Raw genomic sequence first — 14,701 nt, 5'->3', positions numbered from 1 at the left:
TACAGTTATTTTACACTTTCAAAAATATGACACATTTAATATAATTTTCTTATGATCTCTCAAAGTAGTTTAAAAGAAGTCTGTCACGCACTACAGTTAAGGTGGCAAAACCTCCCCCTACAACACAAGCATGTGTTGCCGATATCTGGAGTTTCATGATCACCCACAGAAATATGCAGAGTAAAGAAAAAAAAAACCAATGCACCTCTTTCTAAGAGAAAGAACAGGACAAAATTGTGTACGTGTACATCATACATTTATTACTGAACAACTCTCTCAACTCCAAAATTGGGCACAGGGATTAAAAATAAAAATTCATTGCACTACCTAGTAAAGCATTACTAGTAACTCTCATAAAAAATGTACAAATTTTGTTAAAAATTTATCAAGCCTTCAAATGATTTGGTTACAGGTATTTATAATACATTTAAAACTACATGTTAAATGATAAAATAGCGTGTGATTTAAAGAAAACACTTGACAAAATATGATTCCAACAAAACCCCTAAGCTGTCATAATCATTAGCAAATCTGAAACACAAGTAGCAAAATGAGGTAACAATGTACCAAAGAAAAAAAACACAGCTTTTACAAAGGCCCAAAGATAACTCAGTCTAAAATGTGTTTTCTACTATTAAAATAAAAGAGGTTGGTAAATCTCATCCCAGGTATTACATGATATATTAACAGCTGTGAAATCACATTCAAGAGCTTGTACAAAATGGCATACAACAAAAGGCTTTAATGTTTTTTTTTTTTTAAAGAAAGCCACAAAATGAGACATTGGAATTACCTGTAGGCCTTGATATCCACTAAAATGTCAAATTAAATTGACAGTTTATGTAAAAAAAACAGCAGTGCCAATATGATAAAGCAAACATATTACAGGTTTGGATTTTTTGGGGGTGGGGAAGACAGAGCCAGATAATGGCAGAAAGGCAATGAACATAAAAAAGTCTTGCTGAATTCAGGTGCTGCCAGGCACCATGGCAGGCTGTGGAATTACACACAAATGTGCATAACACATGGCAGTTCACAGCTGAACATGAATCCCCCTCCCTTGACAGCCACAACAAAAAGGACTCGGTTGTAGCTTGTCTGAGCTGATTCAGAACATGTGCATGTGTGCTGTTTATACACACTAACCACAGGAAGCAAGTCCACATACATCTGCAAGAGTCCCATGCAAACAAAAGAACCATTCCAGAAGAGATGAGCCATAAGAGTGCAACAATTAATTTCAGGATTTTACCAACTTAGATCCTCCATCTCCAGCTGCATTGCAGAGTTTTCGTGGGGGGGAAAAAGGGACATTACACGTCAAGACTTCTCCAATTTCAGAAAGAGGACTACTTTCCCTTGGTTCAGAAGAATGTGCCTTGTTCATTTGTATTTAGGTTAGATAGAGTACCCTCTTTCATGCCTCAAACTGAATACTGAGCACAGAAATGTTAGTTATGTTTAAATCTGTACATAAGGAACTTTTTCTTTTGCAGTATATAAAAGAGTCTAGGTTTTCTAAGACAAATGTAAGCATATGCTTTTTAAACAACATGGTTTTATTTGTTAAAAAAATAAATCTTATTACATGTAATTTAACCTGCTAGGTGTTATTGTGAAAAGCCTATTCTTTAACTCCACTGAAAAGAGAGGAGAAATTCTAATATTTTGAAGTTGATATAAGAGCGTTTTTATTTATTTAGTGTTCTTAAGTATGGATACGTATGGAAAGACTCACTGGCTTTGAGAACTACTTGCATAACTAAGCAGAGGGAAGAGCAGGTGAAACAGGGCAAAATTGTGCTTTTATTTTATCTGCACCAAGAGCTGCGACTGGTCTGTAGATCTTCAAAGGGAAATGCGCATGGAGAACATCTAACACTGTTTGAAATTGTAACTGATACTAAAGCATAGCAGCATACAAAAGCATCAGAAATGATAGAGAACAAACTTAAAGCTGAGGCTGGCAGCAAGTTGCAGCAATATTGCTAACTGCGCCAATTGTGCTGCTGCAACTGAAGTAATGACACTGAATTTAGGAAAATAATTTTGTTGCAAAAAGTGCATCCTTTTAATAACTACAGTATATGAGGACCTAAATATTTTACGAGAACATACTGAAGATGTTAACAGTCTGAATATTATAAATAAAGCTGATTTTTTTTTCAATAGCACAAATAAAAGATTATTCAGAACACTTGAATAGAGGTTATCCCCTTCTATTTCAAAGCACTGTTCTGGGAGGTGTTCCAATTTTCTCCTATAATAGAGTGCTCTGGAAATTTGATTGCAAAAACCAAGGGAGTTCCTTCTTCGTACTACACTCATCATGAAATAATGAAGTAGGCAAGAAGCAGCATCAGGGCAAAAGAATTCTGCAGTTAATGACCAAAACCCACCTTCTCTTGTGATACAACTAAAAAAAAGCAGTTGTTGTTCTCTGAGAAAGTGCTAAAAAATTTATTTTATTCATGAAGTTGCAGGAATAAAATTATAACCTTTTTCAAGTGATTTTAGTTGTATACAAACTCCCTTGTAAATTACAAAGAATGTATGTGATTAAAGCCAATGTTTGTAAGCTAAAAGATTATGTCCTTAGCAAGCAGAATGGCCAAAAATGAAGAGCTGTTGCACAAGACTCTCAGTGTTCTCTCTGCTTCCTTTCATGGAAAAAGCACATAACTGGCAAACCCAGCCAGAAAAATTTAAAAGGAAAACAGAAAAACTTCTGTATTCATATTAGCAATTTAAAATGTTAATATTGCTAAATGTTTTGTGCGATATTGCAACTTTACATTGATAAAATAAAAATCAGCCACTTAAAAACCCAAACTTTGTAACATATGCTAAAACCCCCACCATTACTCATGTATGAACAATCAACGTACTCCTTAGTGGTACACATTTAAAGCCTCCAATGAAGGAGAAGCATAACAGCTGTTTGAATAGTAGGCGGAAAGGTCTTTATACCTCTAAGTATATTGGGGAGGAAATACTAAATGTCTGTAATTGCTGCACCCACCGCATTCAGTGTGCAACTGCAAACACAAGGAAAGGAACCAGTGTACAGTACTAGTACTGTTTAAATAACACACAAGATTATACATTGCAGCATAATTATTACTACACACATACGTTCTCAGTACATGCTGGTATATAGGTTCTCAAACACACATGCACACTCAGTCACAAGCACACTTCACGCATCCTCTCACAAGCAAACACACATTCATACCATTCGTTCCCACTCACAGTATCTGAAGGCTCTATATAAGGTAGATTGCTATATTGTTTGGAGCTACCACTGGTTTCTTTTTTTTTCCTTTTTCTTTTATATAAAAGCACATGCTAAAAGATCACGTCCACAGTAATCTCGCAGCAACACTCGGAATGATCACACAAAAACCAGGGAATGTTAGTGCACACACAAAATTAAGCTAAAAAAAAAATAAAATAATCATTCTTTGGAGTTCCAATCACGCTGTTAGTATAACAATCCCATAACTGTGAAGACTAGTTATAAGCTTTATAATTGATTAAGTCACACAGTGCAAAGTAAGGTCCATTGACCCTTTTGTGTAAAGGGTAGGCTGGAAGTCACATGGGTAAGTTCGATAGATAGTTCATAGATACATGTGACCAGAAACACCCAAACCAGGTTTGTGCTCTTAGATTGGTCATTCTGAATCACGATGCACTTCCGAAGCATCAGCTCTACAAATTGGGCAGGTACGATTTGCCTGTAAAACCAGAAACAAAAGCAGGTTTACTGTACTGACAAATACATCGTTAAGGTAATGTTACGATGACACTGACATCTGTGAGTACTGAAAAGCAATTCAAGAATACTCAAAACAAGAGCAGACTGTGTGCTTACACCTTTTTTTTTTTTGTTTGTTTTGTTACGTAGCATGGTGTAGTAAGTTTGTCCATTCAAAGTTATGTTTACAAAAAATAATAATTGAGCCTTTTATCTTTAAAGCAAAATGGCAAACTAGGCTTTATCTAGGTGATGGTGATTTTATTAATGCAGATTCATAATTATATTGCAATCAGATGGATGCAATTAAGAAGCTGCACTGTGTGCTACAGAGAACTCCCCCAAAACCAGACTAGCAACCTTGGGCTGTAAATAAATGTCCTATATGAGGATGTTGTATTGTCACAAGCTCTAGTGAACATGGATCACGTCCCTTCATACTCTGTTTATTCTGTTATTCTCACAGAAACCCATCACAAAGACTTAGTGAAAGCTAAGCAGAAAGCTGAAAGCAGAACAGTGAAAAAGGGAAGTGGTTTTAGTAAAGAGAAACAGAAGGGGAAAAAAAAGACAACCTGACGAACAGGTATTCAAGCAACAGACACAAGCAGACCTAAATTTAGCCCTGCAGTAAAGCACTCACTCAAAGTATGTCCTATGACCCTTACTTTTATAGCTTCCTTAAAAAGGTAAGATAGGTGAGGAGTAACATTCCTTAAGCTACTGGGAAAGCATTTCTGCCTTCTTATTCCCCTTTTCAAATAAAGGCTAATTTCATTTTGGCAATTGATGAGAAAAAGCCCCGAACAAACATGTAACATCTATGATAAAACATTCCTTTGCAAATGTTTTGCATTTGTGAGTGAAGAGAACTTGTCCCTGCCCAAATTCTGTATTTCATGTTTCAAAATTGCAGGACCAACCACTTCCAACTCCAAATTTTCCTAAGGTACCCAAATTTTTCAACGAAAATACAAGTCAGAGCATCAAGAAATGTGGCTCTGCAGGCCAGAGTTCAGAAATCATTGCCACAGATTTCAAATCCAAACGATGCCAATGAATGTAACATGTTACTACTGAAAAACACTATTTAGTAATGCAAGTTAAAATGACGGTATATTTTTTCTGTTCACTACTACTATCATACTGTTTTATAGTTTATACTGTAGTTATTATTGCTTTATAGTTTTTGTAAAGCATGGACTGGAGTATCAACAAGAAAAATTATTTCTTGCTCTCTCACTAGCAGTTTTGAAATTACTTGAGGACAGTGTCATTACTTGGTCACTACACTGCATTTGCATTATTCTAGATATAGTTCAGCTAATATGAATTTTAAAATAAAAAGGCATGTTCTTTAAAGTTCAATGGATTAATGAATCAAAAGATATTCACTCAGATAAATAACGAGGCATCTACCATTTGTAGCATGAAACAGATGATTCAGTGGGAGTAATTTCCTGATAGGAATTGCAGAAATAAATCCACTATGCCAGGATAAACTCAGTATTCATGCACACTGCCGCAGTGCTTTTTAGGTAACTTTTCAAGATCCTACATGTACATCTGTTTCAAATTTAGTTGTATTCTTGTGCCTTTCATAAAATTAATTCCCCCTTCTTGGCATTTAATGTGATTCTTCAGTGTGAAAAAAGGACTAAGGTGGACATAATACTGACCTTCTAACCAGCCAATCTTTCAGGCAAACTTAACGTCTGTACTGTAAGGACAGCAATCTACCCAATTAACTGATTATTCTTTTTTTAATATTGGATAGACATTTATATCTGAACTGAACTGCATTTAGAACAACGGTCCTGAAGGGCTTCTAGAATCCTCTAAAAAACATTGCGCTACTACGGTGTTAGTCCATCAGAACCAAGTTAAACTATAGTTAGTCTTTTCTCATGCATAATACAGCATTTCCTGTCAGAACGTTAAATATAAAGGCAAGTTGTCCTTGTTACTGGTTCTAAACCCTAAGGGTGAAGACCGCTGGGTCTTCAAGCTGTCTTTTGGAATGACAGGTAACTCTTACTTTACAAAAGAGCAGGATTCTCATGGATTCATATTTGACTAAGGGATTGAGGATATTAAGAAGTAATCAAATACTGTGAAATGAGTTAACAATACTACAAAAAGCAGAAAGATAACCTCTCTTTTTTTAAATTTTGCTTTGTCCACTGTATTATATCTCTCAACAAGTCTTTAACCATGCTTAACCATGGAATTATACATTAAAGTGAGGAACCTAATGCACTGTAAAATAACATTTCCTCTCAGTTGCTCACACTACCTGAAAAGGTGGTACTATCCATAGCGTTATACCAGCTGGGCAGCTCAAACCTCTCATGCATAGAAAAGCCACAAAACTTTCTTATATACCTTTCTTTTGCTCCATCGTCACCAACAAGCAGTGAAATAAGGATTTTTATTTCTTTTTGAATAATCAGATTAGATCACTAACCTTCCACTAACACATGGTGAAACTTAAAAGAACCAACCTGACTCCCTAATTCTGTAACTAGTTCTAGAAATTCTAGAGAGCAAATACTTTCCTCAAAGAGGCAACATTAAATCAGTAAAACATGGGGAAAACCTGGTATTTTTTTTGGGTTTTTTTTTTTTACCTTGTGGAAAAAAGTTACAAGTACTGAAAGCTACAATTTTTACCTCCCCTTGCAGAATTTATCAACATGTTGTTGGCTGGATGGTGTAAATTACGTGGATGTGGACATGTCTACACTATCAACATATAAAACAAGTTGTCAAATACATAAAGAAGCAAAAAAATTATAGCTTAAAAATATATTCCGGTTATCCTCACATCTAGATGTTTGCTGCTTAACTCTGAGTTTAGACAGAGGCTGTAACTAAAATAGGCTGGTCTTACAGGTAATTTGCTATAGTTTGCAAAGAAAAATAATCTTTATTTCCATACACCCATTTTCATACCAGTGTAACTAAACCCACATGGTGTAAATATATTGCCTTAGCAATCCTATACCATGATGCTTTAACCTTGTCTAACATTTTGCATCCAGCTCTGGAATACATGATGTCAATACAAGCAGTTCTAGGTGGCTATAACTGCACCCCCCTTAGGTTTACACTGTGTACCTTTCACCTCATTCCCCCACCCAGCTGACACTCTTGTGCTCACAGAGTTTATCTGTGGTAAGACAACCTTTAGGAAATAACACACTTGGAGAGGTTAGAAAATACACAGCTTCTAAGCTGGGACAGAAACACCAGAAAAAAGCAGTTTCAACACTACTACAGTATATGTACAACTATGAAAATAAAGACTCAACTAAACATGTTTTTTTTCCCTTTGCTGTCCTGAATGTGATTGCCATTCATTACCAGTTGACTAAATCTAACTGTTAAACTGCATACCAAGTCCCAAAACAGCTTAACTCAACATACTTGTCTGACTCTTGAAACAAATATTAGGTAAGAAAGAATGTGAGAACAGGACAAGCATGCATGATACTTCCCCTGGTATATTCCTCTAACTTCAGGCAATCCGTAGATCAGGGACTTTATTAATCAGAATGGGTTTTTTTGCATTAATGGCCTGGAAGGAGCTGTCGTTTGTAAAATCTATATAATCAGTTTAACCTACATAGACCTATAGCATCCACCATCTCACAGGCCAATGTCACATGTGTCTTAGATCTTTTTTGATAAAATGGAGTGAATACCATCCCTGGGTACCCTGTCCACACCACAAATGACTTACCAAGTTTCATGCAACAAAAAGATTTGACAAATCCAGAGTGTACATTCCTCGAGAGGAGTAGGGGGACACACTGGAGAATACCACTTGAATATATATAATCTACAGCATACATCTAGCATAAATATATTGATAATACTATGGGGTGTGTGGCGGTGTGTGTGGGGTGGGGTGTGGGTGTGGGGTGTGTGTGTAAGTGGCTTTTTAATGTGATAACAACAAAACTAGATGTTTACATTCCCCTTGCTGTTTCTCAGTGTGTATATGGATTTAGGTACTGAAGGACACCAGTTCTACTGAAAGTTATGAGCACTGTTGTGGAAACGTTTACACTGGCCTTAGATTCTGTGGAAGCCTTAGACTACCGTGGGTACTGTAGCCCAAGAGCAATTTCATATCTCAGTTTTTATTCTCATTATTCTTGATACCTTGTTATCAAAAATAATGATACCAATTTAAACTTGATTTTTTGATTCTCTGCCCTGAATATTTCAGTGTATGCCCAAGATCTTAATTTTCTTGCTTTTATGAAGCCATAAAGGCAAGGGGTTTCGATTTATTTCTTGGAAACAACAGACACCATCTGTAATTCTCTAGGGACTATACCCTGTATTAACACAGGATAACTGCAGCTTCCAGTGTTCCACACAACAGTCTACATAGAGATTAAATGAAAGCTGAACAAAGCTGAGACAGGATGGGGATCAATACCTTGTTGGCAGTAGACCTGGCTAATGCAGCTTGTAGAGATACCTATGTATCATCATCTACTTATTTCTATTTCCTGCTCTTCATACCTTCTCTACTGCTATTTTCTCTGTCCTCTTACTGGGCTGCCCTGATTCTAGATCCTTTCTTTTCTGCTCAAATTCTCTTGGAAGGGTATATCATAATTTTGTGAAACTAATATTTTCTGTTTCTATATACTAAAATATCTCTCTCTCTCTGCATAGGCATGTATGTATACACATAACGTATTTTATTTGCCATGGAACCTAACGTTAATAGCAAGGTAGGGAGGAAGGTATTAGTACTCATTCTTGCTATGCAGAATATGTAAAACAGTTAAAACCACCATCACCACAGAAACTCTTAATTCATACTTCCTATATTATTATGTTACTTTTCTGTTTCCAAGTCTCCTTCAATTTCACATATTAATTGAATGCACAGTCATTGTTTTGTGCAAATGGAAAACACAGTAATATCTGTCAATGAAAAGAGTTCTCTCTGTATTAATTTTTCCTTCTGCCAAAGACTACAAAGAAACATCTTTCATCAGCTATTAGAAAAATACTGTAAGTAGGCAGTACTTCCACTCCATTGGCATTTCTAGCCTAAATATTAGAAACATGAAACAAGATAAAATGAAGTGGAACAGCAAAATACCCCCACCCCCTCCCACCAAACTACATAAAGAATTCCCTATGAGACAGGATTATTTTTAATTTAATTTTTACCTTCAGCCATTTATCAACACACTTGGCATGGAACTCATGGTTACAAGGTAAGACTCTAAGTAGCTGCCTGGTCTCAAAATCACACATGCACACCACACACCTAAAAAAAGACAACAAAATTCAAATGTATCTGCTATGTAAGAACAACAAATACACATTCCATACAAAACCTTACAGATACAACTGTAACATGGTAGCTCTTTTACTCCTTGGGTAGCTACAGTTATTTTTATCTGTGGTTGAAGGTGTGTACTGTGACAAACTGAGAAGACCTTTTGTGTCAGGTTTTTTTTTTTTTGGTGTACTTTCAAATCGCAAATCAGCAAGGGCTTCTGTTCACAGGAGTTCACAGACCCAACCAACAGAAGACATTTAATCAAAATCAAAAATGGTGGAGGTAAGAAACTATGAATTTCACTCCCTACTAGTAAGTCACTCACTGAAGGTCACTGAAACTGGAATATCAGAGAAAAATCCTTACACTGAAGTTCAAACATTAGACAGCATTTGGTACTTAAGTCACTTTAAGCACCTTCCTATCTATACCGCCCCTTCCACTTGGTTGTGCAGAACTTTCAAACACAGGAAGTTAAGGGGTTTTTAAAATAATGTGCACTCTTAAACCACTGACCAAGCTCTACTAGGAGCACCTGAAACTTCAACACTTGCTAAATTTTAACACAAGCTAAATTACAAGTTCACAATGCCACTTCAACGCCTAGTATGCTGAACAAATCCTAGAACACCCTTCTTCCATTTTGGCTTTTTAAACGCTGAGAAACTAAACTGAAAGAAAGCTAAATGACGTGACACTAAACAGGTTTTAAAGTAAGGATAAATAGTATTTGATCTGGAAAGAAACCCAAGGAAAAAAAAAAGAAAATTAAATTGTTTAAAGCCCTTCTGGCCTAGCTAAGGCTGCAAGTTAAAAGAAATGAAAATACAGTCACCTAAATTATGGGCCTTTGAAAAGAGACCAATGTACTTACAATGTCTGTTCTGACTGGTGGTTGTTTGGATTGAACCTGTAGGATGGAAGCTGTTCAATGTCCGCCTTTGTCAGTCCTCGTGGTTTGGCTTCTCCCAGACGTTCTGCCAAATTCAGCAGTGCCTGCAAAACATGGAAACTGGACATTTAGAAATTCACTGCTCAAAGAGGCCCTGGTTCCGTTAGAGGTGGGGCTTCCATTACACCTCACCACCCCAGCTGGAAGCACAAAACACCCTTCAATTAAGAAATGTTTAGAACCTTAGTTAAACCCCTTTCAACACAAGCCCCATGGAAAGTCTTTCAGAGTTCAGCCATCCTTCTAATTATGCAAAATGTTCTCTTTGTGATTTCAAAACCTCCAGGACCCAACTTCCAATCAGTCCTGTGGCTGCATGCACAGCTTGGTAAGTATTTTGTTTCTGAAGAATCCTTTCACCCTGCTATGAAATTAATAGTGCTGGTAACCACAAAAAATCGTCAACAGATTTGCTTTCTAACAATATGTGAGTCTGGTCTTGTGAGAGAAACCAAGAATTTAATGGGACAGGTTCCGATTCCCACTCCACGTCTTGGGCTAGCTGACTTGAAATACGGAGATTTTATCCTCAGTCTGGAAAACAAATACATACCATCAAACTGTAAGCACTTTTTTTTTTGCTAATTTTTATGTTAATTTTCTGTAAGCCAAGCATTGCAACTAAAAGCCTCTCATGTAAATAACTTACACTGTCACATATGTAACTAATTTACACTGTCACATATGTAACTTACACTCCTTCACAAGGGAGTATCACTATAAATGTCATAGAGAATCAAGGCATAGCTGCAAATGGTACCGATTACAAGAGATTTCTAGTATTGTCAAAGCTAGGGTTCAAATTCTCAGAAATAAGACGATGCTTCTTCTGAACTAGCACAGAAATCATTACAGAAGTTCTCACTGTTAAACTGAAAATGTGCAACTATACAGAGCTCTTAAGCAGAGCACAGGCAGAAGTGCAAAAGTAAACGTTGATGATGACTGTCTGAAGAGAAATCAAATGGAATCCATTAGTCTCAGAACCAGTAAAGACACAACAGCTAGAACTGCCCCGTAATTATCAAGGATATTTAAGAGGGTTCTACATCTATAGATGTGAATTACTGTACCCTCCAGAGGGCCAAGAAGAAAAGGCAGTAAGGCAGTTTTATAAACAATACATTTAGACTAATTATTCCTACGAAATTAACACTATCCTGCAAAGTTATGCACATATAACCAGTAACTTACTCTGTTCTTTTGAAAGCGCTTAATTTGTTTGATATTTAAAATCAATTAAATTCAAAAGGAGAAGAGTTAACATGTAGAATATAAAAGCAGAACAATCTAGTGATTACTAGCCTAGGATTCTAGGAAAAAGCAACAGACAATAAAGCTAAGCACTTCTAATATCCAGCGTTGCAAAAAAAATCTACAAGAATTGTTTCTGGATTCTGTCTTCACAGTCATTACATTTATTTGAGAGCCAAAAGCAGGATTAAAAGCAAAATATAATAAAATTTTATCTTTTGCTTGAGCTAACATCTGTTCTTTAAAGGTAGTTGTAGTTCACACACCAACCTCATAGTTTTCTACCTCTCCATCTTCCACATCCAACTCAAAGCTGAAAGCTGGTCCAACTGCAGGTGGCACTGGGAGCATTGATCTACCACGAGAGCAAACAATGATAAGGTTCAGCATCTTGCTGAAGGAAAGCACAGAAACATCTGGCAGAGGTAAAGTTACCTTACTGACCCCTCTCAAATCAACAAGTTGTCAGAACTGGTAAAAATGTTAAGTCTGGAGTCAAGAATAGACATTTGAAGTGAAAGAGTCAAAGGAAAAAGCTACTTTTGCCACTTTTTTATATTGGCAGTGCTGCCTTTTGCACGCATGTCTCAAATGATACTTCCAACCAGGCTCAGCACTATTACAAAAACGAATCTCTTGATTACCATAGATTATGGAGAGCTAAAATTGACAATGAATTGACATTCTGGTTTTAAATATGTTTTACTTCTTTAAGGGGATAAAATATCAACAAAGAAAAGGAACCCTAAGTTCTTTTAGCTCTCAAATACAAAAGTCTTGAAACTTTTGCTAAGCCTAAAACACATAATGAAGATAAAACAGGATATGCCACTGGACCAACTTCCATACTGAAGGCAAGCACAAACTCACTTTCTCACATACTGTGATGCTGGTTAAAGCAGAATCTCCTCAGACAGAGAGAGAAGAGAGATGTTTTTCTGTTTCTATATTCAACAAGTGTTTTTAACCCCCCCCACAAGATAGTACTATGAGTCCAAACTTTATGCACATTGAAATCACAAATTGAGAGTACTAATATGTACTAAAATTCTACTGAGGTCATCAGGAATTACTGTGCCACATTGTGTCCTCAATGGACAGGCAAGAAGCTATGACATTATTCTGACTGTAAGATGCAAAGTTGAACAACTTCAATGGATCAGATATCTGGTGCCACTTCCATGCCACGTCTGAAATTGCACAGAGAGAAACTACAGAACTGGTGTCAGTGTCTCCTTGTCAATGTCACATTCGCCCCCAGAAAATAATTTCTGTTTTCCAATCATTTTGTATGTATTTCCAAAACAGATCATAGAAGAGTAATAAATCTCATGTCATATACCCAAACACCCCTACAGAGAGTCTACCATAGCACACTACAGATAATTCCTGAACATTACTTGTCCCACACCTTTTCCAGAAACAGCTAATCAGAGGCAGAACAGAAATTCAACAGCTGTAACAGATTAGCAGTTCAGCCAATAAAGAGTAACACATCATGAGTAACACATCACAGAGAGCTCCCACCTTTGTGCTTCATAATTAAGAACAAAACCAAATGAATTTATTCCGTAAGTGAAGACTCCTAGGACTTTATCCTACAGTGTAACCATGCCTCTGTAAGAGTATCAAAGAACCAAGTTTTAAAATTTGTTGAAGATTTTACAAAGAGTTCAGAAACAAGAGGCTACTGTGCCTCAAAACACCTACAAAACTACATTGGACAAAATTGTTCACTTACATTTTTCCTTGCTCAGGGGTGTCTGTTATTCAAAATAGGCTGAAAAATTTACACAGAAATGGAAGTTTTCCTCCTCTCTGGGAGAGCTGAACTATGTCTGTTCTGTGGTAGAGTCCAACCATTAAAAGTGCCAAGACTCTTGTTGAAAGTCATGTGACTTCAATAGCCTAGATGGAAGCAAATGTACTTTGAACTTACAGCACATAAGGTAATAGGCTGGGATGGTAAGGGTGTGGTGGTATTGGCTGCTGTGATCGGTATCTGCTGCGCCCTGTGAGTCTTCGAGGCATAAAAGGTGGGTAAGGCTGCAAGAAAGAAGAAAATAAGCTTCAACTGGAACTTGTGGAACTGGAACTTGTGTCCAGTTCTGGGGTCCTCAGCACCAAGACAGACATGGACATACTGGAGAGAGTCCAACGAAGGGCCACTAAGATGGGACTGGAAGCATCTCACGTATGAGGAAAGGCTGAGCAAGCTGGGACTGTTCAGTCTGGAGAAGAGAAGGCTCAGGGGGGATGTTATCAGTGTATATAAATACCCGAAGGGAGGGTGCAAAGAAGACGGAGCCAGGCTCTTTTCAGTGGTGCCCAGTGACAAGACCAGAGGCAATGGGCACAAACTGAAACACAGGAGGCTCCGTCTGAACATCAGGAAACACTTCTTTACTCTGTAAGGGTGACTGAGCACTGACACAGGTTGCCCAGAGAAGTGGCAGAGTCTCCATCCTTGGAGATCTCAAAAGCTGACTGGACATGGTCCTGGGCAACCGGCTTTAGGTGGCCCTGCTTGAGCAGGGGGGTTGGACCAGATGACCTCCCTTCCAACCTCATCCAGTCTGTGATTCAACATTTTTTTTCTTAAGAATAAAATAAAATTAAATCTGAATATTGAAATCCACTTTCAATAAAACATTAAAAAAAAAATCCAGCCTCTGCTCAAATCCAAAAGGACTTCAGCCTCAATTTGAAACAACTCCCACCAATAACACACAATCATACCATTCCACGTGAAAATGTGGTAACACACAACAGAAATCCTCGCAAGCTCTTGTGTGCTTAGTCTACATGCAGGCTGGTTTGGGAAACAGGACTTGAACTGTTGACTCTCTTGTGAATACAAAAGCCCAGGCTTTAAGCCAGGAGCTATTATGCAGGTTTGTGCACAAGTGGCTGAGTAAAGAAGCCTTTAAAAAAAAAAAAAAAAAAAGTCTTGTAGACTTTTTTAAAAAAAATTTAGAAAAAAACCAAACCCTGTAAGCAGTGATGTATATTTACATTTATGTTAAAGAAGGATTGAAGCCTTTCAAGTGTACACAAAGAGTTTAATCAATACAATTTCACAGCTGGACAGTGCCTAGAGAGACAGTCAAGCCTAAAGCTTCAATGTATTCTTTCCATGGGTAAATCAGGGCTTTTTTGTCACACTTTTTTAATTTGTATGCTAAGCTCTTCACTGGTATATTTAAGTTTTCATTATAATTGCTCAAAATTTCCTTGCATTACCTACTAAAATGGGGATATATATGTAAAAAAATTATCACCTAAATGCAAACTATGTTTTTCCAGAAATATTCAAATATTATTTTTAATTAAGTTTTAAAACTGAAATTCACATATTACTATTGAATTCATATTTGAAGGCCTTGAGAATTGTTTTTGAAACAAAGAACACTCCATG

General features: G+C 36.9%; 1 protein-coding gene across 4 annotated transcripts in view; it reads right to left on the bottom strand.

Annotated features, from left to right (window-relative positions):
- Nucleotides 1-239: 239 nt before the first annotated feature.
- The window catches only part of RNF38 (ring finger protein 38), a 112,077-nt gene continuing 97,615 nt past the window's right edge, over nt 240-14,701 (bottom strand). For 3 of the 4 annotated variants that reach the window (XM_037372936.1, XM_037372938.1, XM_037372939.1), the window contains 5 exons: nt 13,223-13,329; nt 11,554-11,638; nt 9,952-10,073; nt 8,963-9,062; nt 240-3,740 (listed from right to left, as the gene is read on the bottom strand). In XM_037372936.1, the coding sequence (XP_037228833.1) occupies nt 3,678-3,740; nt 8,963-9,062; nt 9,952-10,073; nt 11,554-11,638; nt 13,223-13,329 (477 nt within the window). In that variant the 3' untranslated portion in view covers nt 240-3,677. The remainder of the gene's footprint in view (nt 3,741-8,962; nt 9,063-9,951; nt 10,074-11,553; nt 11,639-13,222; nt 13,330-14,701) is intronic. The other variant, XM_037372937.1, reaches the window with a different exon arrangement.

The sequence above is a fragment of the Falco rusticolus genome, chromosome Z (genome assembly GCF_015220075.1).
Source record: "Falco rusticolus isolate bFalRus1 chromosome Z, bFalRus1.pri, whole genome shotgun sequence".
In the NCBI taxonomy this organism is placed as follows: domain Eukaryota; kingdom Metazoa; phylum Chordata; class Aves; order Falconiformes; family Falconidae; genus Falco; species Falco rusticolus.
Note: the sequence above shows the minus strand (reverse complement) of the source record. Positions and strands in the feature narration are given on the sequence as shown.